Raw genomic sequence first — 25,745 nt, 5'->3', positions numbered from 1 at the left:
GCAGTGGCAATCTGGATTGTGGTTGCACTGCTCACTGCGAGGGCCCGAGTGGCCCGAGCCACGTGAGGATGGCAGTGTTGGGACCCTCCTCGCTGAGCAGCACCCTCAGCTGCAGCACAGCTCGGGAAGCAGGACCCTCCTTGCACCAACTGCTCCCACGCAAAGCATCTTCATCCAGCACGTGGGATGACTGAGCCCGAGATAACGCACTTCGGTCAACAACCACAGCCAGTCTGCACCCGCGGCCACGGGACAAGCATCAAACCAACACTGGAATAATTTTTAAACGCACAACGTGGGCATCTGGACCCCTCATTGCAAGAGTTTACATCCAATAGCTGCTACTTCAGGATTTGCGAGGACTGGTCTGCCACTCCAGCATTTGGGAAGCAGCCCTGAAGGACAGCGCTCTGAGCTCTCTCTTTGCTGCCTAGAGTTAACAGACTTCTTTAAAGCTAATCGTTAGAGTGATGGGTCGGTTTTTCTAACCACACTTGGACAAGCCCTCATGGAGTTGAACTGCATGAGAGCTGTACTCAGCTGTGTGGCTTCCTCCTGTCAAAGACAGAAATGGGATGGGATGGGATGGGATGGGATGGGATGGGATGGGATGGGATGGGATGGGGCCTGCACACTATTACCATGCAGAGAAATTTGCTGAGGCCCTGTCACGGTTTAACCCCAGCCAGCAACTAGGACCACGCAGCCACTCACTCACTCCCACCATGGTGGGATAAGGGAGAGAATCAGAAGAGTAGAAGTGTGAAAACTCATGGCATGAGATAAAAACAGTTTAGTAAGTAAAGCAAAAGCTGTACACTCAAGCAAAGCAAAACCAGGAATTCATTCACTGCTTCCCACCAGCAAGCAGGTGTTTGGCCATCTCCAAAAAAGCAGGGCTCCATCACGTGTAATGGTTACTTGGGAGGACAAATGCCATAACTCCAAACATCTCCCCCTTCCTTCTTCTTCCCTCAGCTTTATATACTGAGCATGGTGTCATACAGTGTGGAATATCCCTGTGGTCAGTTGGGGTCAGCTGTATCTCCTCCCAACTTCTTGTGCATCCCCAGCCTACTCGCTGGTGGGGCGGTATGAAGAGCAGAAAAGGTGTTGACAGCTTAGCAACAACTAAACCATCAGCGCGCTATCAACACCATTCTCATCCCAAATCCAAAACATAGCCCCACACCAGCTGCTAGCAAGAAAGTTAACTCCATCCCAGCTGAAACCATGACTGACCCCAAAGCCAGGTGTGCCTACTCATCCTCTTCTCTCTCACGCAGCACCCCCTAACCTCGTTAGAAATCCATGGGAGATACCTCGCAATTAGCTGCTTCCCAGAATCTCCTCATGCCACCTCAGAAAAGGGGAGGGTGGGCAGGGAAGCTGAGGTAGGATGTGCTAGCTAGCAAAGCAAAGGCAGCGAGATGGGGGAAGGAACGGGCACCATCTGAGACAGAAAGAGAAGAAGTCATCCCCAGGAAAAGTGCTTATTCCAATTTCAGCTGCTTTCCTCGGGCATTTTTCAAGCCAAATTGGGGCCTTGAATCAAAGTAAATTTTCCGGCCTCTGCTGCTCACATTTCTGCTTGCCCTCTCTGGAAAAACACAGACCGCACTACAAACCGAAGGCACACAAAAAATTACCACAAAGCCTTTCTTTAAAAATTAGATTTAAAAGGTGCTTTAGTTCTCCATTTCTTCCCTCCAACCACCTTCCCCATTCAGCTCTTTACCCTCACACATGCCCTTTCCTTCCCCAAACTCCCTCGTTCACCAAAAAAAACAAAACCACCAAAAAAAACCCGAACCAACAAAAAGAAAAGCACCTACAGGAAAATATGCACTGTCCTACTCCGTCTGTCCTTAATTTCTCCCCCAGTTTTGCCTCTCTGCAGCCCTCTTTTAAAGCAGCTGGGACAGTGGGGCTGCAGAAGGGCCACCCCAACCCTGCACACCAGGGTCAAGGTGTTTGAAAGGCTGAACTCAGCTCTCCATGAGTTCCACTGTAAGAACTCTCCGGAGGGACTCTGCCAGCATCTCTCTGCTTTCTCCTGCGGAAACTCTGGCCTCTCTGTTTTCTGCACCTCAGCTTCTTCCTCCTCCTCTCAAACTGTTAGTCAGTAGGTCCACAGAGCCGGGGAAGGGCAGGGTAGGTCAGCGGGAGCACGAGTGAGACAAAAAGCTAATTAAGCAACATCCAGCCCTTGCCTCGAGAGACCCGGAGAGCAGGGAAGCATCCGAGGAGCAGCGGCTGCACCCGGTGCCGGTGACACTGCTGTACCGCATCTCTCCCGCGCTCCCGGGGATGCCCGTGCGAGGGGCAGAGCTGCTGACAGCGCTGCAGCTTTTGGCGAGCAGCGTGCCGGAGGGGAAAGGACCCTTCCTCCTCCCCCCCAGCCCCCCGCCCAGCTTAATAAAATAAACTCCTTGAGGCAGGGGCTGCAAAAGAGAGAGGAGCCCCCACCGTGTCCCAGACTGTTAAGCCTCTCAGAAGTTAGAATGGGAAGACAGACAGACAGACAGACAGACTGACTGTGCCAAGCAGCTTAGGAAGGCCCCAAGAAGAGACGGGGCTGTGACTGGGAAAGCCTGCCCTGGCCAGCGGGATGGATTTCAGCTCCCTGCTTCTCCTGACCATGCTTCCCGCAGGTACGCCCAGGCTGGACAAACCTCCCCTTTCTGCTTTTTGGGGTGGTTCTTTTTTCACCCAGGGCCGGCACGGTGCCAACGGCAGGGCGGCTGCCCTGGGGAGAGAGGTTCTCCAGCAAAGACACCGCCAGCCCCCCCAGCAGTGACAGTGCCATCCTCCCGCCACTTGCTGGGGCAAGGCACCATGGGGACCTGGACCACTGCGGGGTGTGATGGAGGAACGGGGCAGCATCACCACTCTCGATCCCTCCAGCTTGACCCCAGCACCATCAAGCTGCTCCTTTGGTCCCACTGTTTCCAGGCAGGAGCTTTCTGGACACAGGAAAGAATTGTATAGTCCTGCTTTTATCCAGTCCTCCTTTTAAATGACATCTCAGGCACCGTCAGCTCTCCAAGACCTCTGCCCCGGTACTTCAGCAAGTTTCTCTTTCACTCTGTTAAATCAATGGGTGGCCTGGAGGTGCAGAGCTGTCATCATTGCCTCTGGAGAGCCACATCCCCTCTGCCCTGCTGTGCTGGGTACACAAAGCTCCCTGTCAGCTCGTTCACACCTCTCACTGATGTGTTGCAGCCTCCAGAGACAGGCTGCCCTGCAGCCCCAAGGAGCTGGGGCTCTCCTCCACCCCAGATATGAGCTCCCGCACCCGCCGGGAGCCGGACCCATGGGATTTGAAGGACTCACACCAGGTCAGAGATGGATTTGTCTGTGCACTGGGGAAGCACCTTTGCATCATCCACCTGTGTCACTTCCAGCATCATCCAGCTTCCAGGAAAGGAAATACCAGTTCATCTAACTCCAAAACATCATAGCTTTGTATTCAGGCAGCTGGACCTACCCCGCGGAGGACAAAGGGATATGAAGCCATTTAAAAGGTGAGACCCAAAGGGAGGAACTGATCCACCCTGGACCAGCCCATAAATACCTCCTTAGTGAATGAGCCTGCTGACAGCACCCCCAGCAGCCAACAGAAGACTGTTACCCACCAAGGAGCCCTTCCTCCTGCCGGCAGAGCGGGGAGCAGCTGCCTGGCACCCCGACAGCCGTGACTCATCTGCGAGGCGCTACCGGGAGCAGGAAAAAATAGAACAAATGCTACCACCAGAAGAAATCTACATCAGCTTCCATAAGGAGCAACCTCTGGAAACCCAGCGAGGCTCCTGCTCTGGCCCCTGCCTGGCCGGGACCACAGAAGTTACCCGCGGGACTTCTTCAGCCCTCTCCGTACATCAGCCCAGGGAAACGTGGTACCCAGAAGCGCAAGCAGAGGATGCAGGAGGCAGAAGTTTGCTAAAGGTACACACGATAAAAGCTGTTCAGGCAAGCTGTGCCAATAGTCTCATTCTTCATGTAAGAGAGCTCCCTCTAGGTTAAACACTCGGGTATTTCAGAAGCCATTGCTCATTTTGGAGTCCACGCTCTGCCCTGATGCCTTTATCTCCGGAGAGGTGTCTTGTCAGTCGAGAAACCTGATGGTACCCCAAAAAATGCGGGGTTTGCTTTCTGCGGGCAACCCGGCCTTCCTGCCGCCGGCACCGAGCCTGCGGCTCTGGGTGTTACGTGCACACGCGTGTGTGATGCACGTGCCCTCGCATGTGTGATGCACATGCCCTCACGTGTTGCCCTAAACCACAGGTCTTCGGTATTACACCCGTCAGAGCTCCTCTGATACGTACAGCTGGAGCTACACCAGGGAAGGAGCCGACCCGCAATTTCTCCAGCCCCAAACCCAACCTTTCCCCTGCTTTGAAACACTGACGAATTATTCCACAAACTGGTGAGCGGGGGAGTTCAGCAGAGGCTTTCAAATTCACGGAACTAGAAAAATCAGATGGAAAAGACTTAATGCCGGAAAATACAGGACTGTTCCCTGAAGTGGGATCCCAGGAGCTTTGTGCAAACTAGTTTTAAACCTTGAAGTCTTTAATACAACTTCCTGGTTTATTTTTATTTTACCTAGACTGGTATTTACTAATAAATCTGCAGCTCGCTGTGTACAGAACAGCAGGTAGCTCCCATTTACAGCTGTATATAACTGACTGCAATATTCAACACCCTTACTCTGCTGTGCAGTATAATACTCACAATAAAACACATACCGTATTTGCAACTGTGTCCATGCTACTATTCTGGTACGTGACACACATTAAGAAACAAATTCAGAACGTAGAAAAGAATTTACCATTTACACACACACACACACAAAAAAAGACGCATTGGGATTTTCAATAAGTTCTAGCATAATACAGTATCATTTTTATATCTTGTCTGCTCCCTTGGTCTTGGTGATTTAACACATCTTTTCTCTCTATAACCATAAACGTATAGGTTGTATATAGATATTTTTTTTAAACATAATATATGGTACCAGTGTGTATTTATAAAACTTTACCATAGAAATGTAAGAATTGTCAGAACGACTCAGTCCAAGGGCCATCCAGGCCAATATCCTGTCTCCAACAGCTTCCCCCATTCATATGGATTAGACAGACAATACAGTTTACTACAACCTCGCGTTATAACCACGTCAGTGGTAATAATACCGCCTTGTGTATAAATGCTTATAGAGCACAGTGGACAGCGAAACGGCATCGTCCCCATAGGGAGGGATACTGAGGCAGGGGAGATGGAGATTTTATATACATATGTATCTCGATGGAGATTTTAGGGGTGTGTATATATATATATATATATACAAACTGAGGAGTCGTCAAGAGCCCCGGATAGCACCACCACCCTCTCCGGCCCTTGCGTCCCACCATGCAGCCCTGCCAGGCACCAAAAGATGGGCCACAAGCCCGGGGGGATGCTGCCCCAGGAAGAGTTAATGGCGGAGGTCTCGAGTCCCAGCGCTGCAGGTGCCTGCTTTTTAATTCTCTGCTGCTCTTCTCCCAAACAGCCCAAGGATTTCCACCCTCCCTCCTTCTCCTTTACAAATGAGTGTTTAGCATAAGAAGAGAGGCAAGAGGAGCCAGGGCAGCGGGGACATCTCCTACAGCCCCTTCTAGGCAACCTGAGCAGGCGGGAAAAGGCGGCTGGCGGGAGCCCAGCGAGAGAGCGGGGACCATGGGACGAGTCTTTTCACATCTGGTTAAGTACTGCTAAACCCTCCGACGAGCTGCCTAATTATTACAACACTTCTGCCGAAAAATTAACGTGCTTGGCCGGCGGCACTGGGGCAGTAAGGGTAGGAAAGCAGCTGTCAGGACGCAGGCAGCCATGGGAGCACCAAGAAAAGAGGTTTGCGGCACAGGAGCGCAAGAGAAGGGCAGGGGAGCTCTGCCTGCAGGGATCCTGCTGAGAAAACAGCCTCCTGCCTGCTTTTTTTTTTTTTGCTGCACGGCCCCCAGGAGAGGATGGTGCCAACAGAGCTGTTACTCGAGCGAGGGCAGCCCTTGCAAAGAGCTTAGCAGAGCCGCCCTGCCTACCAAAATCAACACAGCCACCTGCCAGCATCCCCCAAAATACATCATTACCCTGGGGGTCCAACAACAGGGCCAGAAACAGGACCTGGGGTGCTGGGCCCCCCTCTGCCCAGCCTCTGCTCACTTCTTGCTGAGCCCTCATTTTGGTAACTTCCACAAAGTCCAAGCGTGGCACCTTATTTCTGTAGGTCTCTATAGGACCTATAGGTACAGTACCACCGAGGGAGCATCATTCAAATGCGCATCTCCCCACCGAAACCCGCTTAAAAAGGGCTGCAGAAAGGACACCCTGGGTCCTGCTCCCCCAGGGCGGCCGTCTCCGTGTCAGGTTATCACAAGCGGCGTCCCTCTTTCTGCTACCGCTGTGATGGGATTAATCTCTCTCCCGAGACAAAAAGGTGGGTTTATTTCCCGAGAGGTGTCCAAGTACACCCAGAGAGCTCAGCAAAAGCAGCAGCCCGCTGGGTGCCTTTTACCCACAGACATTTGATGAAATTAATGACACAAAAGTAAGTATAAAGGCTAAGACAAATAGAACTGGCAACAACTTGAACCTTTGGCCTGTCCTTTGAAAGTCTCTGGCAAGTCTCAAATCTTCTTGATCTGCTCACTAAAGGGATGACTGTCCCACAATTATTTTCCAAGCATTTGTTGGCAAGTCGTAGGAGGAAAAAGGCATTTCGCTGAAGCTGTTAGTACAAAAGCTCAGCTCCAGCCAGGGCCCTGGACTCCACTTCAAATTATAATATTTTAAGTACCTGAAAATAAATATTTTGTCAGCTGCTGAGAATTAAGAAGTAGCTTCGACCTTTCAGAGAGGGGAACCCTGCGGAGAGCGGCGAGCCTCAGAGAGTTAGTTGCAAAACAAGCTTTGCCCAAACCATTCAACCTGTCTGGCACACACACAGCCTCCCCTCCCACGCTCCTGCCTCCTCGCGAGCTGCCCGGAGCCTTCTGGGGCACGACGGGCTCTCCTGCACCCGGCAGCTCCTTCCCGTGCTAATGAAATACACTGAAGCAGCCCTGGACCACGAACTGGATGCTACGAGCAAAATGAGCATCCCTGAGATGTGGATACCTATAGAGACCTGCAGATCCCGGTGACGTGTCAGGGCTTCCTACCCAAAGATGCGAGTCCACTCCCGCACTGCTCACCCGTGCTGTTGCTTTGTGCCGTACCATGCCAAGTCCAAGGAATTTTATCCACAAGGATTAGAAATACCTACTTTTGGGTTTTGACGTTAACTCTGCCTATGACCAAGCACCTGGATGGATGTACCCATCACCTCTCCAACCTCTGAGCTACAACGGACGCCGTTCGTGCTCCAGCTATGGCAAAAGGAACCTACATAAAGCAGATCATCTCTGGGTTTCCAGCAGACCTCAAAGAGTTAAATCCCTCGCCCTTCCCCCCCCCAATCTTTCTGCCTTTGGCCTTTAGATCGGCCCTGGTTGCCAATGAGGACTCATCGAAACACCACGAGGCTGGGCCTGTCAGGAAGGAAACCAGCGCGTCCAGAGTTTTGTTGTTCTAAAGACTTTTTTTTTTTTTTTAATTTTATTTTACTGCTCAGGAAGGAAGCCAGAGCCTGTGCTTCGACTCCAAGAATGTCGATTACTCATCCTTCCCTGCATTATTTCTTTTATCTCTCACTTTTATCTACCTTACTCCAAATTTTTCCCCCCTGTTTCTTTCTCTACGGTTCCTATCCACCATTTTCAGCTGTTCGTCCAAGTTTTGCAAAAAAAAAAAACAAAAACCAAAAAACAAAATTGGCAACTGTTTCTTCAGAATAAATCCCAATGATAATGTTTATTAAACAAGCCCCCATCCCTCCCCCCAAGCAGCCTTTCCAGTTCTGGTGTAACCACGCGGGCACCACGGTTATAACCGCTGCCCTAGGACCCGAGCACCTCCGAAACGTGAACACAACCACCCTCAGCGTACGGCTCTGCTACGAGAATATCGTAACCCCTGCTTTAAAGACGGGCGATGAGAAATGACTCTGCTTGTCCAAGGTCAATAGAGTCCACAGCACAAGCACAACCTCGGCGCAGGGCTTTGCCCAGGCAGCCCTTCCCTCCTCCCGCTCCGCGCGGCTGCGAGGAGGAGGCATGCTCAGCTCTGCCAATAAACGTGCCCTTCATCTTCAGTACCCCCACACCAGTCAAGCCAGAAATGTGCGACAGAAGTGAAATCATTGGTATGTGACGAGTTTGCGACACGTTTCCTTAGCTGCAAAAAACGTGGGTCCTGGATCACCCGAGCGCCAGCGAGCCACCTGAGTACATAGCAGAGGGACTATCAGCAAGTGGTGTCTAACTGCCTTCTCCTCCCAGGGCCTGCGAAATCCATCACGCCACCCGGGGATTTCCTTTTCTTCTTTGCCCAGGTGCAGCTAACAACCCAGACACAACTGGCAACATCTGGGAGAACGCAGACCCAGATGTTTCTCATTGACATCGTAACCTTCCCCAGCCTTCGCCAGGGTGTGCCCGCTCACCGGGGTGGGAGATGCACGTGCTCGAGGGCAGACCTGGGTCCTTGCAGTGTTCCTGAAGAGATGACCAAAGGTAAAGCATTTTTTTTCAGTTAAAGGCCCCTTCTTCCTTGAGATGTGCCATAAAACCTGGGGCCTGATCCGGACCACACCAGACACAGCTTCCCCAGGCTACGACACCCACAGCATCGGAGCTACGGGCAAGTGAGGCCACCTCGAGTTCTCTCTGCCCGGCTCTGTCTTGCTCTAACGGGATCCTCCCCTGTTTCCACAGTTAACGTGTTGTTTTCATTTTAAGAGGGAAAATAATGAGATGGTGGGAACATTACTTCTGGCTAACGGAGACAGAGATCTGCAAACTTTCACAGCTTACTTTTTCCAGTATATCCCAGTCCTGATCCAAATACCATCATACTTATTTCGGTCCTGGACCCAGCACGGGACTGGACACAACATGTTGGCCAAATTAAGACAGAAATAACTTGTAGCACTTTTTCTACTTCACACTCTCTCAAAGACCTCTTGCTGACATTTAATTTCTGGTCTGCAGGCTCCCTGCTTCCCCCACCACTGCGTCTCCAGGTGCCTTCAAGACAGCTTCCCTGAACACATTAGCCCCAAATCTCGAGCAAAGGCAGGCTGCCCATCACCGGGACCCTTCTGTAACTGGAACAATGCTTTCAAAGTAACGTTTTTGCACGTGAGCCCCAGTAGGCAGAAAGGAAGGAATAGCACAGACGGGGGCAACCAGGCGGCAGGAACAGAGAGGGCAGGAGCGAAGCCACCGGTCCCGTGCAGGGCTGTGCGCTGAGCAAAGTGCGGAACCGCGGGTGAAGAAGCAGGGTTACAAGAGTTTAGCCGCTCCTTCTCCCCCTTCTCCTCTCTAAGAGGCGCCTCCTGATGTATGAATCCACCCAAGCTGGCAACTTTTTGATTGTCACCGTTAAGTTCCTCTGCTCGTGCTCTGCGCGGGGTTGCGCAGGTCACTGATTGCTCCTTCATCTCCTCAGTAAAAAAAAAAAAAAAAAAAGAAAAGGCCAGTGGTCAAACTGCCTTCTTGGGGAGGTTGAAGACTAGAGCTCGGGAGGGAAAAGCTGTCACCCTGGCTAAGGACTTAGCTGGAGGTTCACCACCAACCCGTAGCACTGGTAACGGCAGGTGAAACTGGTTTGCGAGGAGAACAAACAAGAGAAGGAAGCGGGTTTCTGGGTTTCTGCAGCCCCCTCGATGGTGCTGCAGTGTTTTGCGTGGACCCCTCAGACCTGCGTTGATACCCAGCACCCAAGATGACACTTCCCACCCACCCACGGCCATCAGGACCTCACAGAATCACCTGCGCCGCAACCAGCGACGAGGAGACAAGGTTCCCTCTAGCCTGCGTGGGCCAAAGGTTGGCCTGGGTGCGGGCGGGCTCTGCTGCGGCAAGGCCCGGACACCCTGATAAGGCTTTGGCTCACCCGGCCCGAGGCGCAGCACCCAGGATGCCGTTCGCCCCCGCGAGCCCTCCTCCCCGCTCGCTCACAAACACCCTCGCATCGCCTCCGGCACAGCGAGAGGCTCCCTCCCCCCCTCCCCTCCCCGCAAAGAGGAACGGGACAGAAAACTCCCAAAGAAATCTTCAACATGGGAAGCAAAGTTGGAAGGAGAAGGCAGAGCTGTAATCTGGTCCCAGGTCTTTTCCCGTGCCGGCACAACTGCCACAGCCGGCTCTCGGCGATGAGGGATTATTATCCTGCGAGGGATGTTACAGGACAGATAAATTCCCATACTAAATGGTTTTGCAAGTTGTTTCTTAAAGTGCGGGGAACCAACGTCGAAATCGGATGAAGGGGTTGAGTCATTTTCAGTTTAAAAAAAAAAAAGTCTTAATTTGAAACAAAGTACCAAAAAATCCCAATAGAAAGAAAGGGGTCCGGCGGGGCCGTTCCCTGACTTTTACTTTTTGCTGTGTTTACAAAACCTACTGCGTTTGGTGAGGCTGTGCCCCGGCGGCACGCTGCTCGCCTGCTGACAGAGGCCCCGGCGCTTTCTCTTTTAACTTTCGTTCCCGAGCCGCAAAGCGCTCCACCTTCCTTCCGAGGAGCGAGCCCACGCTCGGGAAACTCAGCCGGGCCGGCGAGCGAGCCCCGCGTCTGCCGCTGGACGCCTCCTGCCGCCCTCGCCCTGCCCGGGGCTGCGGCACCCTAAATTCGCGAAGCGCGGGCAGGGCTGCAGGACTGTACCAGAAAAAAAAAAAAAAGTTCCTGCGCGAAAGAGATTGTGACTTTCCAAATTAAAAATTTGGCGTTGTTACTCTGGTGAGAGCCAGTTACTACGCATCGGTGCTGCTGGGGGGAAAGCAAGGACACGGTTTCCAGCTCTTCCTTTTAGGGGTTTCCAGAGACACTTGGTGCCTTCCTTTTCCCACTGCAGGACAGCCCGGTATTCACAAGAAAAAGTACAAAACACATTCTGGCTCTGCAATTCAGGGAGAAAGCAGATCTCGGCTTCAAGCTACCGAGAAAGGAAGGTTTTAAAACAATACTGATTAAAAACAACGTCCCAAGTGAGGAAAACTATGATGGAAGTGTCCCACACCTGAACTCAACGAGCAGTTTCACTGCCATCAGGACTCTCTCCCCACGTTATCCGCCTTTAAGACAATAAATCTCTCTTTGCCCCGCTCCTTCCCAGCATTGCTTTTCTCCTTCTTCTGTTGCTCTGGGTACTTCTGCAATTCAAGCCACCAGCAAACGGTCGAAGGAGAGGAGAAAGCGATGGCTAAAGAAGAACACCCAGCTTATCGCAACCACCATCCACGTTTTAAAAAGATGGGACAAAGAAGAAGAGCCAGGCACGGATAGTACCAAAATCCACAGTACTTCTTCAGTCAGAGCCTACATTGACTTGAGGGCCAGGTCCCAGAGAAGGACTGCCAATCTGGCCAACAAATACCCGAGCAGCAACAGGAAAATACTTCAGCACTAAGATGTAGCGAAAACTGAATTCAGGGTGATGAATTTGCCCTGAATATTCCGTAACCTGCAATTTATAGACACAGGGATCGCTCAGGGCCGGCAGAGCCAAGCAGGCAAGCAGTGAGGTTGCATGAAAGGGGAGAAAGACACGTCCACAGATCACATGTGTAGATCTACAAAAAAAACCCCACATCTGCCCTTTTTCGGAGGACGCTGTGTAGGAATCCAATCCCACATTAAATTTCCCAAATAGAAACGCATTATTCCTGAAGAATTTCAATGCTTTGCGTAGCTGAAAGATGTCTTCAGAAGTCCTCAAATCTGCTATTCCATCCTGAAGAAGAGAGGTGAAAAATTCATAGGCCATCAAGCAAACCGACGTGATCGAAGACCACCAGTGAGAGGAACCGCAGGATAAAAATCGCCACAATTTGCTTTCAATGGCTGCTTTTCTTGGAATATGGTATTAAAAGAAAACAACTTTGCCCCCACTATGAATTTGCATTAGAAATCCATAATAAAAATAAAGCTTAATATTATACAAATGGGTACAGTTCTCTATAGTGCTCCTGATGCAGATTAAGGTTAGGCAGATTTTAGATGACAGTTATTTACCTCAGTCTAACACCATGTATGCACAAATGGAATTTATTTTATAGCTGCAGATATTAGCCAGAAAAGGAGATGAGAGGAAATCTTACGGTCTCGTGTAAAATATAATTATGTCTGTTTTCTACTCCTTGGAAGGCAAACAAAGAGGGAAAAATGAATCTGCTGCTGGCATTTAATGGGACTTGTCTAAATGATATCATGCAAATAACAACCAGCAACAATCCGCAAACACCTTCCCTTTTATTTTTTCCATAGAGGAATTCCAGAAGCTAGGACCTTGTTGTATTGAACGCTTTCCTACAGAGCAGGATTAGGCCCATGTCTGAGTACGTCTCTTTCCTGTGAGACCTTCAAATTATCAAAGAAAGAGAATAAAAAAAAATCACGGAGGCACTAGTGCTTATTCTCTCCCTCCTGAAATGTACGCCCGTTCCCCCCCACTTCTCCCAGTTCCTTACGCAACCGCCACCGATCAACCAGGAAACTGTTGCTAACTCTTGAATTTTGCAAGTTAGCAAGTAAAATAATAAAACAATGTTTTAACTGTCAGAGATCCTGGCTCGCAGAGTGCACTTTGGTCATTTCCTTTAATAACTGTAGTTTAGCGGTAATGATTTATAATAGTTCATAATATTCTACTAACTGTACTATATTAATAATACTAATACTTTGCCCTCGCCTAGTGTCTTCTGTCAGAAGATATCAAGGCGGCAGACACCGCTGCGAGGGAGCTATCCCTGTATCCCCGTTAGGGATTGGGAATCTGTGACTCCGAGCTGTGCCCAAGGTCGGGATTCCCGGTCCCCAACCCAGCACCGGCAGCCACCGTCGCTGCCTTCGCTTCTCCTGCCGCAGTTTTGTGACAGCAGTCGAGTCTGATCGATGGGGCCGAGGATTTAACGTGATTAAACCCTTCTCGAAAAGCAGGGTTTGGCATGGGGCTTGGGGGCTGTGGTTTTGATGGGAAATACGGAGCGAGACGGGGAGGTCGCCCTGCATACCTACAATAAATACACTCACGCCAACATTTGGACACTCGGGGCAAAAGAGGAGTGATAAATATTTAGTCTGCCTGCGCTCATCTCTCCGGCAGGAGATGGATAAATAGGACATTTAGGTGTTGCTCGGTGCTCCGCGGACGGCGGTTGCGTGCCCCGACACCAACTCCTGGGGAGGCCAAAAGAGGGAGGAGAAAGGGCCCGAGGCACCGCTGGCACGGCTGAGACGACAGGCGAGCCGGCCGGATGGCAGCGGCTGCGCGGGGAAACATTTTGGTGGAGAAAACAGCCCCAGCCCTCCCCCTCAAACGATCAATTAAAAGCCATCCTTCTGCCGAGAGCCCGGCGAGGACAGCAAATGAGGGCTGCGAGCAGACCAGCCGCCCGGCCGGGCTCTGCATGACAATTGATGGGAAGGGGAGGCCGGAGGGGCGGCCCCGTCTCTCCTCTCACCATGGTGATTAGGTATTCCGAGTGCGCCAGATAGCCCCAAATAACAGAAAGAGAAATATAAACTGGAGACCGGCGGATCCAAGGCAGGCCAGATGGCCCCGCAGCCGGCAGGGGCTGCTCCCATCCAGCCCTTCCCCACTTTAACTGTTCAAACATTGCTTTATCCCGACAGGACAATTAAGCCGAACAGCATGGAAAGGAGTCTCGGCAACAGTTTGCTGAGGGAGCGGGAAGGTTGTTGCCAGAAAAGCAGAAAAAGGAGGCGGTTGCGGCATACTCCAAGACCTCCGTGCAGCACGCCTCTCTCCAGGAGGACGGCGCGTTTTCGGTGGTGGGACAGGGATGGATGCGTGGCCCTCAGCTCTGCTCCTGCCCATCTGCCTGCCCGCCCCTTCAGAAAACCCGCCGTTGCTCCTTCACTTCTCCCACACCACGCAGGGCACTGCACGACGGAAAGCAAACGTTCCACTCGATTTATTTCATTATTTCGTAAGCAATGTTAAGCTTGCAATTTCCCATGGTCACGGCTGATTATTATTAGCAACAAAGCATCACTTCACGTTAGACCCCAAATTTTACCGGCCTCAGGAGCAGTCCATCCCAGCAGGAAGAGTCGTGAGCATGAGCGATGGATGCATTCCCCCTCCGACCCATTGTTCTGCCACAGACTATCAGAAGATAAACCTTCTTCCCCCCAGCACACGTACGTGTGTCCACACACAGCTCTCTACATAGATCCCAGCCCGTAAACACAAAGCCCAACACACGCAGGTGGGTGACTGTAGAGACAGCCCTCAGTCTGATTTCCAAAGCACTACGTTATTCAGGAATTCAAGCCGCGGTCATCATAGCCCTGACGTTCATCACCTGAAGCGCGATTTACATTTGATCAATAATGAACCAGTTGTTTCAAAAGGAAAACTAACTCCACGCTAGAGATGTTCTTTAAAACCCTAAAGTGGAACAAAGAGCTCACTAACACGGTGCACAACCTCTCTTGCCGGGGAGAAACTGGTTGCAGGACAAACTGACTGCGTCCAGATAACCAAGGTTAACTATGATTATAAAAAAACAGTAATCAAAATAACGTTCGTAAAACCACCCCCACTTTACCCACCAGTCCCAAGAGATGAGCGAGGACTGTAGTCCTCTCACCAACTCCATCGCTCCTCCCCAGGGCGCAGCAGGAGCTGGGCGAGAGCCACCAGCAGTAGCAGGGAAACGGAGGCTAAGGAGAGCCGGTGGCCAGGATGTAGAAGGTCACCTTGACACATCAGGCTGTGCTCCACAAGAAGTCACAGACAACATGTGATGAAGACCAAGCAGCAACAGGAAACCATCTTCTGTGGTCCCAGGGAGGCTGGGGGACACTGGTGGCCTCGCAGGGATGGCAGAGGTGGCCGCTCTTGACAAGGTCCATCTCTTTGCCAAGACATCTCGGCTTTGGCATGGACCCCTGCCTGTCACTTTGCGGGAAAGCGATGCCATGGTGACTGGGCACAGGCGGCCAGTGGGATAGATTTTATTAGAAGCAAAGAATAAAAAAAAAGAATAAAACCAGGGGTCTTTATTTTTTTTTTTCTGATTTTAGAACAGGCTTATAGATCTCTTTTGCAGAAAGGAACACACCATTTATTTCCACTCCTTCTAGGAATCTCAACTATTGTATGCTTATTAAAGGAAACCCATAAAATATGTCTCCCGGTGTCTTTAACACATGCTTTACAAGAAGCCCCTAAACTCTAACAAATGGCATTATTTTTCTCAGTAAGCACCTAAGAGAACAGCCCCATCCAGTACACGTTATGTCTGCTTCCCCCTGGAAAGGCTCCACTTTTCTACGTGCTCCCTGTATGCTCCATCGCTCCAGATGTCCTGAGTACCTGCATTTTCCAGCAAGAGACAATTTGCCCAAACGCAGACATCTCAACCCAATTTGCTGAGTAACAAGAAGCACAATCCCGCCCAGATGCACCCCACGGGAGATGCTCTCCCTTCCCGGGATGCACGGTATGGGTACCGCTGGCAAGCAACACCCTGCCTTAAAAGTAAGGAAAAGTTCACCCAAAAGACTGAGCAATCTCTACTGCACAAAGACGTATCTTACAGGGCCAGGTGCTAATTTGGGTTACGTCAGCACGTATCCCAAATAATTTTGCTGAATTCTGCGAATTCCCTCCGCTGGTGAAAAGAGGATGAGACTTTGCCCCCATGATGCAGAGGACTAAATAGAGCAACTTCCAAACACTCCTTGAGATGACAATGCCTGACTTTGGATTCTCATTTTGCTGCAAAGTACATCAAGTGTAAACCTGTTTCTCAGGAAAATTAAAACACAGTGCATTGAATTCCTTTTCTTTTTTAATTTAAAAACAAACAAACAAACAAAAAAAAAAAAACAAAAAACAACAACAAACGAAACCAAAACCAAGTTCCTTAGAAAATCACCATTTAAGCTATGGGGCAAAACATTTTAATGAACTATTCAGAAAAGGTTCTTGTGCAGGGGTACAGAAGAATATGCAGTGCACTGACAGTAATGCACCTTCCATGTAACACCAACCCTTTCAGGAGTCCGAAAACCACAACACTAAAGGATTGAGCTCTGCAAATCTGAAAATCACCCGTCAGACACATAAAGGCGTTGCTGATCTAAGAAAATTTTACCATTTTTGCTCTCTGTTGTAGAAAAGGCGTGTTACATTTTTGCCTAGAATCTACAGCCACCTACCTGCAACACATTCTCCATCAGGAGCACAAGTAGGCAGTTTTTACAAAGGGTTATATCTAACAATTATACGAGGAATCCCCAAAACTTCTCAGGGCCAAATAATGAGAGACAACCACATCCCACCCCAAAGTATGCATTTACATAGAAACTTTGAACATATGAATGCAAACGTCAGTGCAAAACGGGATAACGATTGTATCCACAAACTGTGATCTCTCGAATTCCTCCTTGCGGAAGTTTTTCTTTTCTAATGGTCAACATCAAAGATCATTAGGACCCTCTAAAAAGCTCCGCCGCTCGCTCTCTCGGCCTCCAGCAAACACACCCATACGTGCGTATGCACACACCAAATAAACTCGCCGTGTTAATGGAGCGAAGTTTCCATGGTGCAGTATCTATATGTGATGGGAATATGATACAGAGCCAACAGACATATTTAGTGTACGCTGTCCTGGTAGTTACAGAAGAATTTTAATGTCGATGAAATATCAGGGATGTTGCATTCGCTCGGCTCTACCCTGCAGCCACGCGTCTTAAAGAAATTTAGCAATACGGGTAAGAAAGACAATAAAACAAAACGCCTTCCACTTCTGCACAAGTTTTCCAAGCTGCCTGCAAAGTTTTTATTCCGCTTCCTCTCCCCAGCGAGTCCCCGGCCGCGGCGCTGGCGGCGGTGGCGGGCGCCGGCTGTCCCCCTGTCCGCCTTCGCGCACGCCCCAGGGCAGAGCCCCCTCTGCTCCCGGGAAGGAGAGGACCCACGTTCGGCACACGCTCTTGGCAAAAGCACGGCAGGGCAGCGGACGTGGATGCGTCTGTCTGTCCGCAGCTGCGCTCCGTATTGGTCTAATTCATTTAACAGATTTACTTCTTTAAATGGGGTATCTGACAGGGTTTTGCCAGCGAGATCCATAGCAGCTGATGCGCTCTAAATTCACTTAGCTGGCGGACCCGCTCCTCCGCCGCTGCCTCCCGGAGTATTCTTTCGAGCAAGCTTCATTTCCCCAGCCAGGTTATATCGATAAGGGAAAGAGCACCAACAAAGATGTCTCTAAGCTTTGCCATCTCACCTGCCTCCCCCCTCCCCTCCCGGGGTAATTATATTACCGGTTTACACACATACACTGCCATACACGTTCCCACCTACAGCCGCTTCCCCTACGGACCCAAAAGGAGGGAGAGGAGAGGCTGAACAATGAAAGGAGCTTACGGCACAAAAAGTAGCGCGGTCGGGGGTGGATCAGAAGGAGAGGGGGGGAGACAGATAAGAGATCACATTCGTAGTGCAAGGAATACACGGCGTCTGCCTTCAGCGGGAATCGTCCTACCCTCGCAAACGCCGACATAAAAGACCCACTTGCGGCATATTTCAAAACCAAAGAGCGATGGATTTACAAGGCAGGTTGATTTTATGATGACTTTTATTGAAAAGGTACGCTGGGTTTAGGCAGATGCCTTTTAGCGCCGGTAAGTTAGCACAGCGCCTAATTCAAGGAGACAGCCTGAGGAAGCAGCGCCGACAGGGGAGAGAGAGCCACAACGTCTCTATTACTCTCCTCAGCATCATAAAGGGGAGCAGAAAAATCACGTCTGAAAGGGAGAGGAAGGAGCGGGACAGCAGGCTTTCCTTGCAAAAAAAAAAAAAAAATAATAGTAATAACAACAACAACAACAATAATAAAACTGTTTCCTAGGGAGAAGATTCAACAGAACAAAGGAGCCCGCGTGAAAAGCAAACCACCCGCTCCTTGGTCCACACGCCTGGGTTTACAGGAAAGCCCTAATCATAAGTTAGCGCTCTGCTTCGGGGTCCCACGCTCTGCCGCCCCCAGACCACTCCCCACGGCGGGTCACCTCCCAGCTCAGCAGAGGGTCACCTCTGTCCTTCCCGGGGGACAGCTCTGCCCCTCCGCGTGGGCAACACCGCGAGGGACAAGGTGATGGGGGAGCAGGGAGTTACAGCCACGAGCGCGTGGGTTGGTTTCCTTTCGGTCCAACCCCCGACCTGCGAAAGGGCACGGCGCGTTTCAACAGGCGCCAAAGGGAGGGAAAGGGGCAGGGAGAGGACGCGGTGCAACCGCTTGCGGAATTGCAAGAACGGATTTGGGTTTACGTCTCAAAGAGGGAGCTCGGGGGGCCAGAAATATTCTTAGGTTAACCCGGGGAAAAGGCACTCTTGTCCTAACCTGAGGCGCCAACCCTGGAGGTGATGCGTTTGCCCTAAGAACGGCGTGCATGAAGAAAAGGTCGGAAAGAAAGAGCCGAAGCAGCAGGGGATACGCGTTTGCTGCGAGCTCTGGGAAAGTTTCTGGCCGCACGCTCCAGCCGAATCCCTGTTCACACCCATGTAATCCCAGTTTACACACATATATGCACCAGCACCTGCAGCCTGGCACTGGGGCACGGACATCTTTCTGCACGGTCAACTCTGCCTCTCCAGCTGTGCGCTGGAAGACAAGTTTCCTTCGAGAGCACCTCATCTTAAAAGCTGTCAATGTCCATTTAGACGAGAGAAGGCGACACCGCGGGGCTGAGCTCGGCAGGCGGGGAAGGGTGGTCTCCCTCCGCCGTCAGCAAGGACCGCAGCACTGCGGGACAATCACCTGTTGGGTATCTCAACAAGGCGCAACTAAAGGAGAACCAACAAGTCAACGGAGGTACTTACATCTGTCGCTTCGGTCTTCGGGACTGGATGAGGTCTCCCGGTCAGAAATGAGGCCAGAAACGGCAAAGATCTTCTTCCCCGTATCATCAACTTTGAGGGAGCCGGGGGAGCTGGAGGGGAGCTGCGTCCCAAACTCGTACTCCTTCCCGTCAGCGTCCGAGAAGCGCAGATGGGGTGAGTCGGTGTCATGGCAGTTTTTCAGGCGCTTGGCCGGCGTAAAGGCTGACTGGTAGCTCTCCCGGTCTTCAGTAGATGCAAAGGGGCGGAAAGCCCCAACGCCGCTGTGGTTCAACATACTGATCGGGGTGCAGTCTAGGTTGGGGGGTGCAAACTGGGGGTGGAGGTGAAGCAGGGATGGAGGAAAGTCACGGTTTGCAAACGCTCCCGGCACACTGCCTTGCCGGTGGTACATGGAGGCAAAAGTATATGAGCCATTGGTAAAGGGAATATGCACGTCCTTGTCTGCTGACACGGGGACCCCAAAAGGCCTCGGCTGCTGGCAGGGAATGGAAGCATCACGGCTGGCTTCGGCGGTGGAGGCGAGAACCATCAGCGCCGGGGAGGCCAGCGGGTTGGGGAGATAGGGTGAGTTCTCCATCTTGAACGCTGCCCGGTGTAAGTCCATCGGAGTCTCTTTCCTCAGCAGGATCACAAGCGGAACGATCTTCCCTGGAAGGAAAGCAAAGCGATGCCCGGGAACGGAGCGGGGGAAATTACTGGAGCATCATCACCCTCCGAACGCTGCAAGGGAACAGAAAAGAAAAGAAAACACAACGGGTTAGGTTTCTGCGCTCATCTCCCTGGGACGCTCCGGCAGCAGGGTGGCCACATGTGTCACAGCCCACCGGCCGGAGACGCACCACTGTTCTCATTCAAGAAAATCAATAGACAACTTCACACACTAGTGGAATCAGCTCTGGCCCTCCAGGTTAAAGGGGATCATCCAGCGCAGATGAATGAAAGGCAAACCAAACATAATAACACGCAGATTTAATAACCCACTAATAAACAAGGTTCGGTCTAAAATTGAGATAGTAACTCCAAATCATAATTGGAATTTTATATGGCAAGAGAGGCATGTACACATAATTGCAATAAACTTAAGAAAGCCCACACATACACACGCCACTGTTTGCTTGGGGGGGTGTGCGTCTGGAACCGACATAAAAATATCTATTGTACATAGTTACCCAAATAAGCCAGCCTGCGTGGTTATACTGTACACGGTGCCTAAGACAGACATAACAGACATCTATTTTCTCTCTCTCGCACTGCATATACGGGTAGGTAAGTACTCGCACATACAGTGCTCGATACCATCGTGTGTATATATATATATATACATACACACTGTTGGAATGTAGGAACGTGACCGTGTATGGGTGCGTGTGTGTAATACACAAAACACCCACGCGAGCACGCGTGGATCCTGTTAGCCAAAGGAGGAGAACCTTCCCCAGTAAAACGCCTGGCGTCTCTGACAATATTTAAAATCATAATGGGTGCTTCTGCCATCTGATCTCCGCAAGCGTCTGCCTTTCGGGTCGGGGACAAGAGAGAATGGATCAGTAATTTTAGTTCCTAATGCACTCACTCTTAAGTAGATTTGTAAACTGCCCTGGATGCGCCATTAACATTTAGAGGAAAATGTTAACAAAATTTCTGCCTCGCGTCTCGCTGAGCCTCCTAGGTTGGCTGCAGCCACCCAGCCAGCCACAACCCCCTCCCAGGGTGAAAGAAGGGAAAACGCGCCTTTCTGCATCTCCCCCGCTTCGCTCCGGCTTTTTGTGTCGTTATTTTCGCCCCCAATCAATCTCGTGTCTTTTCTTTTAAGCTTCCGCCGCCTGCCATTCAGGCCCCACAACCCAGCTTAAAATACAAGGACTATAACTTTGAAACAATATACTAGCCGCCGGAGCTCAAAGGGCCAGAAAAATCATATAATAATAAAAAGCCGTTACAAATTGTGCCTCTTAAATCCAGGGGGTCAAACATCTCAAATAAAACTTAGTGAAAGAGTGTCTCCCTAATGGAGTGCCTTTTGTACTCCGTGAATGGGGGAGCCTAGGTTAACAAAGTGTATGAAATCCAGTCTGTGGCTTTAATGCAGTTCAGTGATAACATTTCCTCTCTCCCATCCTGCACCCAGCCGCTCCGCTGACGGTTATTAATTGTGAAGATGAGTGGACATCATCTCTCCGCTTCCTCATTTGGCACCCATCCTTACAGACATCATTGCTAAATTACCAGATTATGTATCTCGCGTTAGCGGATTTGCTCTCTTCCAAATTTTAAATAACTTTCCCGTCGAGTTCTCGCCACGGGGAGCGGAGGGCAGAGGGAGAGCGAGGGATGCCAAGGGCATCCTGGTCAGAGCTGCAATCCCGGCTACGCTCAGCTCCGCTGCTTCACGCGAGGCTGACCGAAAACTGGAGGTCAGGAAACTGCAGCCACTGGCAAATCTGGAGTTGCTGGGGGCTTATGCAACCGTGTAAATATATATATACACACGCGCGCACGCATGATTACATACCTAAAGGGATGCATGCAAATAAGCCACCGTTCTCAGAAATAAACAATCATTAACATGGAAGCGAAACTGAGCAATCACGGGAAAACACGGATTTCCAGGGGGGGGGGGGGAAAAAAAGCAACCACCTCTGCCTCCTTTTCTATTTTTACTTGTGCTATCACCCCATTACGTTAAATGTATTTCATAAATTAGTAATCTGGCCGCAACACTTGACACTCCTGTAGGATACTGTGAATCACTACGGCCGTTTATTCGTTTGCAAACTTCATTACACTGGGAATAAATCAACGCGTTACAATATCTGGGCCAGCCAAATTTAATTTTTTTTCAGCTCCCACTTCCTTTTTCGTTCTCTCTTGCTCCCTTCTCGCCCAGCACCTCCCCACCCCCAGCAACGGGGACAGATTAGACTGCGGTGGACCAGTCATTATGAAAATCTATCGTTAATACACTCCCAATGTCAAAATGTCATAGGTTTAAATACAGAACCCCAAAATAAGAAAACTAACTGACCTTCTTAATTAAAAAAATATGGATTGCAGGGTAATCAGCTGGAGGGAACATTTGGGTGCCGGGAAGGCAGTGGGCACAGGCGGAGTGAGGAACTGCTACTTTTCTGCCTCTATGCTGATTTTTTTTAATTTAGCACCTCGCGCAAATCCAGATTAAAATAACTCCAGCTATTGATCCGAGCAGTGGAATTGACATTAATTTTAGTTCACTTCTCACTTTGCAAAGGGATCAATAGGAAGTAATAACAGCTGACATCCCCGCTGAAAGGAGGAGAAAAGACGGGCTAGAGACAGAAATCGAAAAGCAACCAAATAAATCAGCAGCTACTTTTCCACGGCATCAGACAAACTCCAAACAGATTGCAAAAAGTCTTTGTTGAATAAACTAAACAAGGAGTAGAGAGGAGGGTGGGGGGGTGGAGATCAATCTAGGAAGCTACATAAACTGTCTCCCAAGCATGAAGGTTAGATGCACAGACTGAAAACAAACTCTAGGTTTTATATTTTTTTTTTTCATGGCTACCTATATGCATAGTTATCAGTTTTCAGAGCTACGCTGCGGAAGGTGTATACAAATTACCTGTGTAATCGTGTACGTTACTAATAACAAGGCTAAACACGCCACAACCAAGACAAATTGAATCAACAGCCTTTAGCCCTGAACCATAAAAAAAAAAAAAAAAAAATCTCTCACCAAGGAACAAGTTGTAATCAGTTATCTCTGGCTCAGTTTTGGTTGCTCTGCTTAGGAAGGCTGTAGCACCGCGCTGAATTAGTTAAGAGAAAAGTCTGATAAAAGTAGGAGAAGCCATGACAGAGCCGGGTTTAGCAGGCATCACAAACACCCAGCAAGTGGAGAAAACAGCAGTGACCACCGGTTACAAGCGTAAAACCCACTTGCTAATCAGCCTGCAGAGAAACACGCACATATGCGAGCACATGCACACCCCGGACGCAGCCACCAGATCTGCAAATCTTTTACTAAAATGTTACTCGGAGTTCCTATTACTAAATCACCTCTCTGCTATCGATTAAAATAAATAAAACACACCACGCTGGTTTCTACAACAGGTTGCATTTTTGTGGTCTCTCAACCATTTCCAAATGCCAGAGATTAAAATAATGGGGCAAATTAACATTTTTCTCCCTCCAGAAACAAAGTTTTCTGAGAGAAAAAATTAATTAACAAGCTGGGAGGGGGGGGGAAGATTAAAACAATAGGAAATCCAGGAAAATTGATGATGCATGTAAATTAGGAAGGACCCAGAAAAAAAATCACAATATCCATTTACATTAAAAAGTTTTTTCCCCATAAATGTCAAGTAGGAATTTAGAAATATGCTCTGCGCAGAAAAGCCAAAGATTATAAAACAAAATAATGCCAGCTGTTTGGGGATTTAAGTGCTCAAATGGATTATATATTTGAACCAAACTGGATTTCCTTATAATAAATAAAACAAATGCAAGCCCGAAAGCCAACAAAGGAGAGCTCTCATCGCTGGATTAAGATACAAAGGAAAAACAGTTAATTTTGGTTGATTTTTTTTTTTTTTTTTTTCCCAACGCGTGAAATATGCCAACTGCAGCCGCACACCCGGGCAGCCGCTGTGAAAACCGGCTTAAGAAGAAGAAGAAAAAAAAAAATATATATATAATAATAATAATAATAGGGGAGGGGGGAGCGGAGGAACCGGCGGCGGGGACGGCCGGAGCGGCAAGCCCCGGTCCCGGTCCCGGCCCCGGGCGGCTCCGCCGGGCAGAGCAGCCCGGCCTCTGCCCCCTCGCCCCGCACCGCGCGTCCGCTTTTGTTTTGCAGCAAACTTCTTAAACAAAAAAAAAAAAAACAAACCAAAACAAAACAAAAAAAAAAGGAAAGATTTTTTTTAATTAAAAATAAAAAATATATTATTTTTTTAAAGACTAAAAAAGGAAGGGGGGAACCCCCCCCACACCCCCGAGGGTGCTCCCCGCGGCGGCGGGCTGCGGGAGGGAGGAAGCGCCGGGAGTTTGGCAATAGGAAAAAAAAAATAAATAAAATAAGGGGAAAGAAGGAAAAAAAAACCCAACACCAAACCAACCCACGACCTACCGAGGGTTTTGCTGGTCGCTTCGCCCCCCGCCCGCGCCTCCCGGTCCCGCTCCCAACTTGGCGAAATCCGAAGGCAAAATCGCCGGCGGCGGCGTCGCTCCGGGGGGAAGCGGCAGCGCGGGCGGCGCGGGCAGCGCGGGCGGCGGGAGCGCCCCGGTACCGGGCACCGGGCACCGGCCCCCTCCGGCAGCGGGAATACAAGCGGGCTGGCACCCGCCGGCTGCCCGCTTTACCTCCCGCTCCCGATTTTTCTCCCCCGCCCCGGGGGGGTGCGTGGGGTGTGTGTGAGAAGGTGTTAAATAAACCCAAATAAAATAATAAAATAAGAAGGGGGCGAACCCCGGGGCTGGAGCCTACCGACGCCGCCAAGCCCCGCCGCTGCGCTCTCCCCGCCGGCAAATTAAACAGGTGTTTGGCGGGGCCGGGGGTGCGGGGCACGGCTCGGTACGGCCCGGTAGGGCCCCGCGATCCCCGCCCGGTCCCGCACGCCCCGCCGGAAAGCGGCGATCGGGGCTCAACGGGGGCCGTTCGGCTCCTGCCTCCTCGGGGAACGATCCCGGCGGGAGGGGGTTCCGGCGGTCCGGTCCGTACAGCCCGTTAAGTCGCCTCCCTCCTCCCCCCCCCCCCCTCCCCTCCGCCCCCCCAACCCCACACTTTGTCCTCCTCCTGGAACCCCAAGCCAGAAAAGATCATCAAACGCCAAGATGCCCAGAGTTGTTTGGATTTATTGCAACAATCACTTACCATACACATTTCCTGTGGGGAAGGATAAGCATTCAATACAACTCTTTAAGTAGACAGTTCCTAATGATTTCATTGTGGTCAACCAGATGGTTTTTTTATGTATTTAGATCTGAAGGTGAAGAATTATTTTCCATGCTTCCAACCTATTTACAGACTTCCCTGGTCTAGAGCTGGGGTTGTCGGTTAAAAGAAAGAAAATCCTGCGATTTCTCGATCGCATCGCTGGATGATCCACAAAGTTTTCTAAGGGACCTAAAGCGAAAACAGGGATAATTCCTTTCACCTCTTCTGGCTTTCCAAGCTACGCGATTCACATGTGGAGTAAATTTAGCTCATTCGTTGAATAACGCTGACAATTTAAACCGCCTCTCTACCTCTGTTTTATCTGCAATACTAACACCAGAACAGCACCGCATGGGAGATCCAGGCGTTTGGTTCCTACCTGAAAGCATCCGGGGTGGGGGGGCAAGGGAGGCAATCTTTTAGGGATGAAGGACCCGAGGAAGGGCGAGGATGTTGGACAAACTTCAGCCTCGTCCAAAAATTAAGCTAAGTGGCGAATTAACAACGTGCGTTTAAAAAAAAAAAAAAAAAAACCCAACCAAAACAAAAACAAACAAAAAAAAACCCCCAAACAATTCGGTCTTCGAGCGGGGATCGCGCATTTTTGGTACGGCTTAAAACTAAAGTTCACACGGGGACTGCGCGATTGCAAAAATGAAAGCTTCGGAGTAAATAAAATTACTGTTCAGTGTTTCTTGAGCGCACAGAAACCCCGGCGGGTTTTGTTTTGTTTTGGTTTTTTTTCGCAGATACTTTTATTGCAAAATAAAAACCTTAGTTTGTGTATTTGGGAAAGAAAGAAAAAAAAAAAAA

General features: G+C 50.2%; 2 protein-coding genes across 3 annotated transcripts in view; both read right to left on the bottom strand.

Annotated features, from left to right (window-relative positions):
* RNF220 (ring finger protein 220) overlaps positions 1-19,718 on the bottom strand; it is a 225,571-nt gene extending 205,853 nt beyond the window's left edge. Inside the window, exon 1 of the mRNA XM_082483171.1 lies at positions 18,992-19,718. Coding sequence (XP_082339297.1) covers positions 18,992-19,616 — 625 coding nt within the window. The 5' untranslated portion in view covers positions 19,617-19,718. The remainder of the gene's footprint in view (positions 1-18,991) is intronic.
* The window catches only part of RPS8 (ribosomal protein S8), a 530,873-nt gene that overhangs the window by 256,841 nt on the left and 248,287 nt on the right, over positions 1-25,745 (bottom strand). The gene's annotated exons all lie outside the window — the stretch shown is intronic.

The sequence above is a fragment of the Vanellus vanellus genome, assembly GCF_965231255.1.
Source record: "Vanellus vanellus genome assembly, chromosome: 5".
In the NCBI taxonomy this organism is placed as follows: Eukaryota; Metazoa; Chordata; class Aves; order Charadriiformes; family Charadriidae; genus Vanellus; species Vanellus vanellus.
This window is presented reverse-complemented; position numbering and strand designations above follow the sequence as displayed.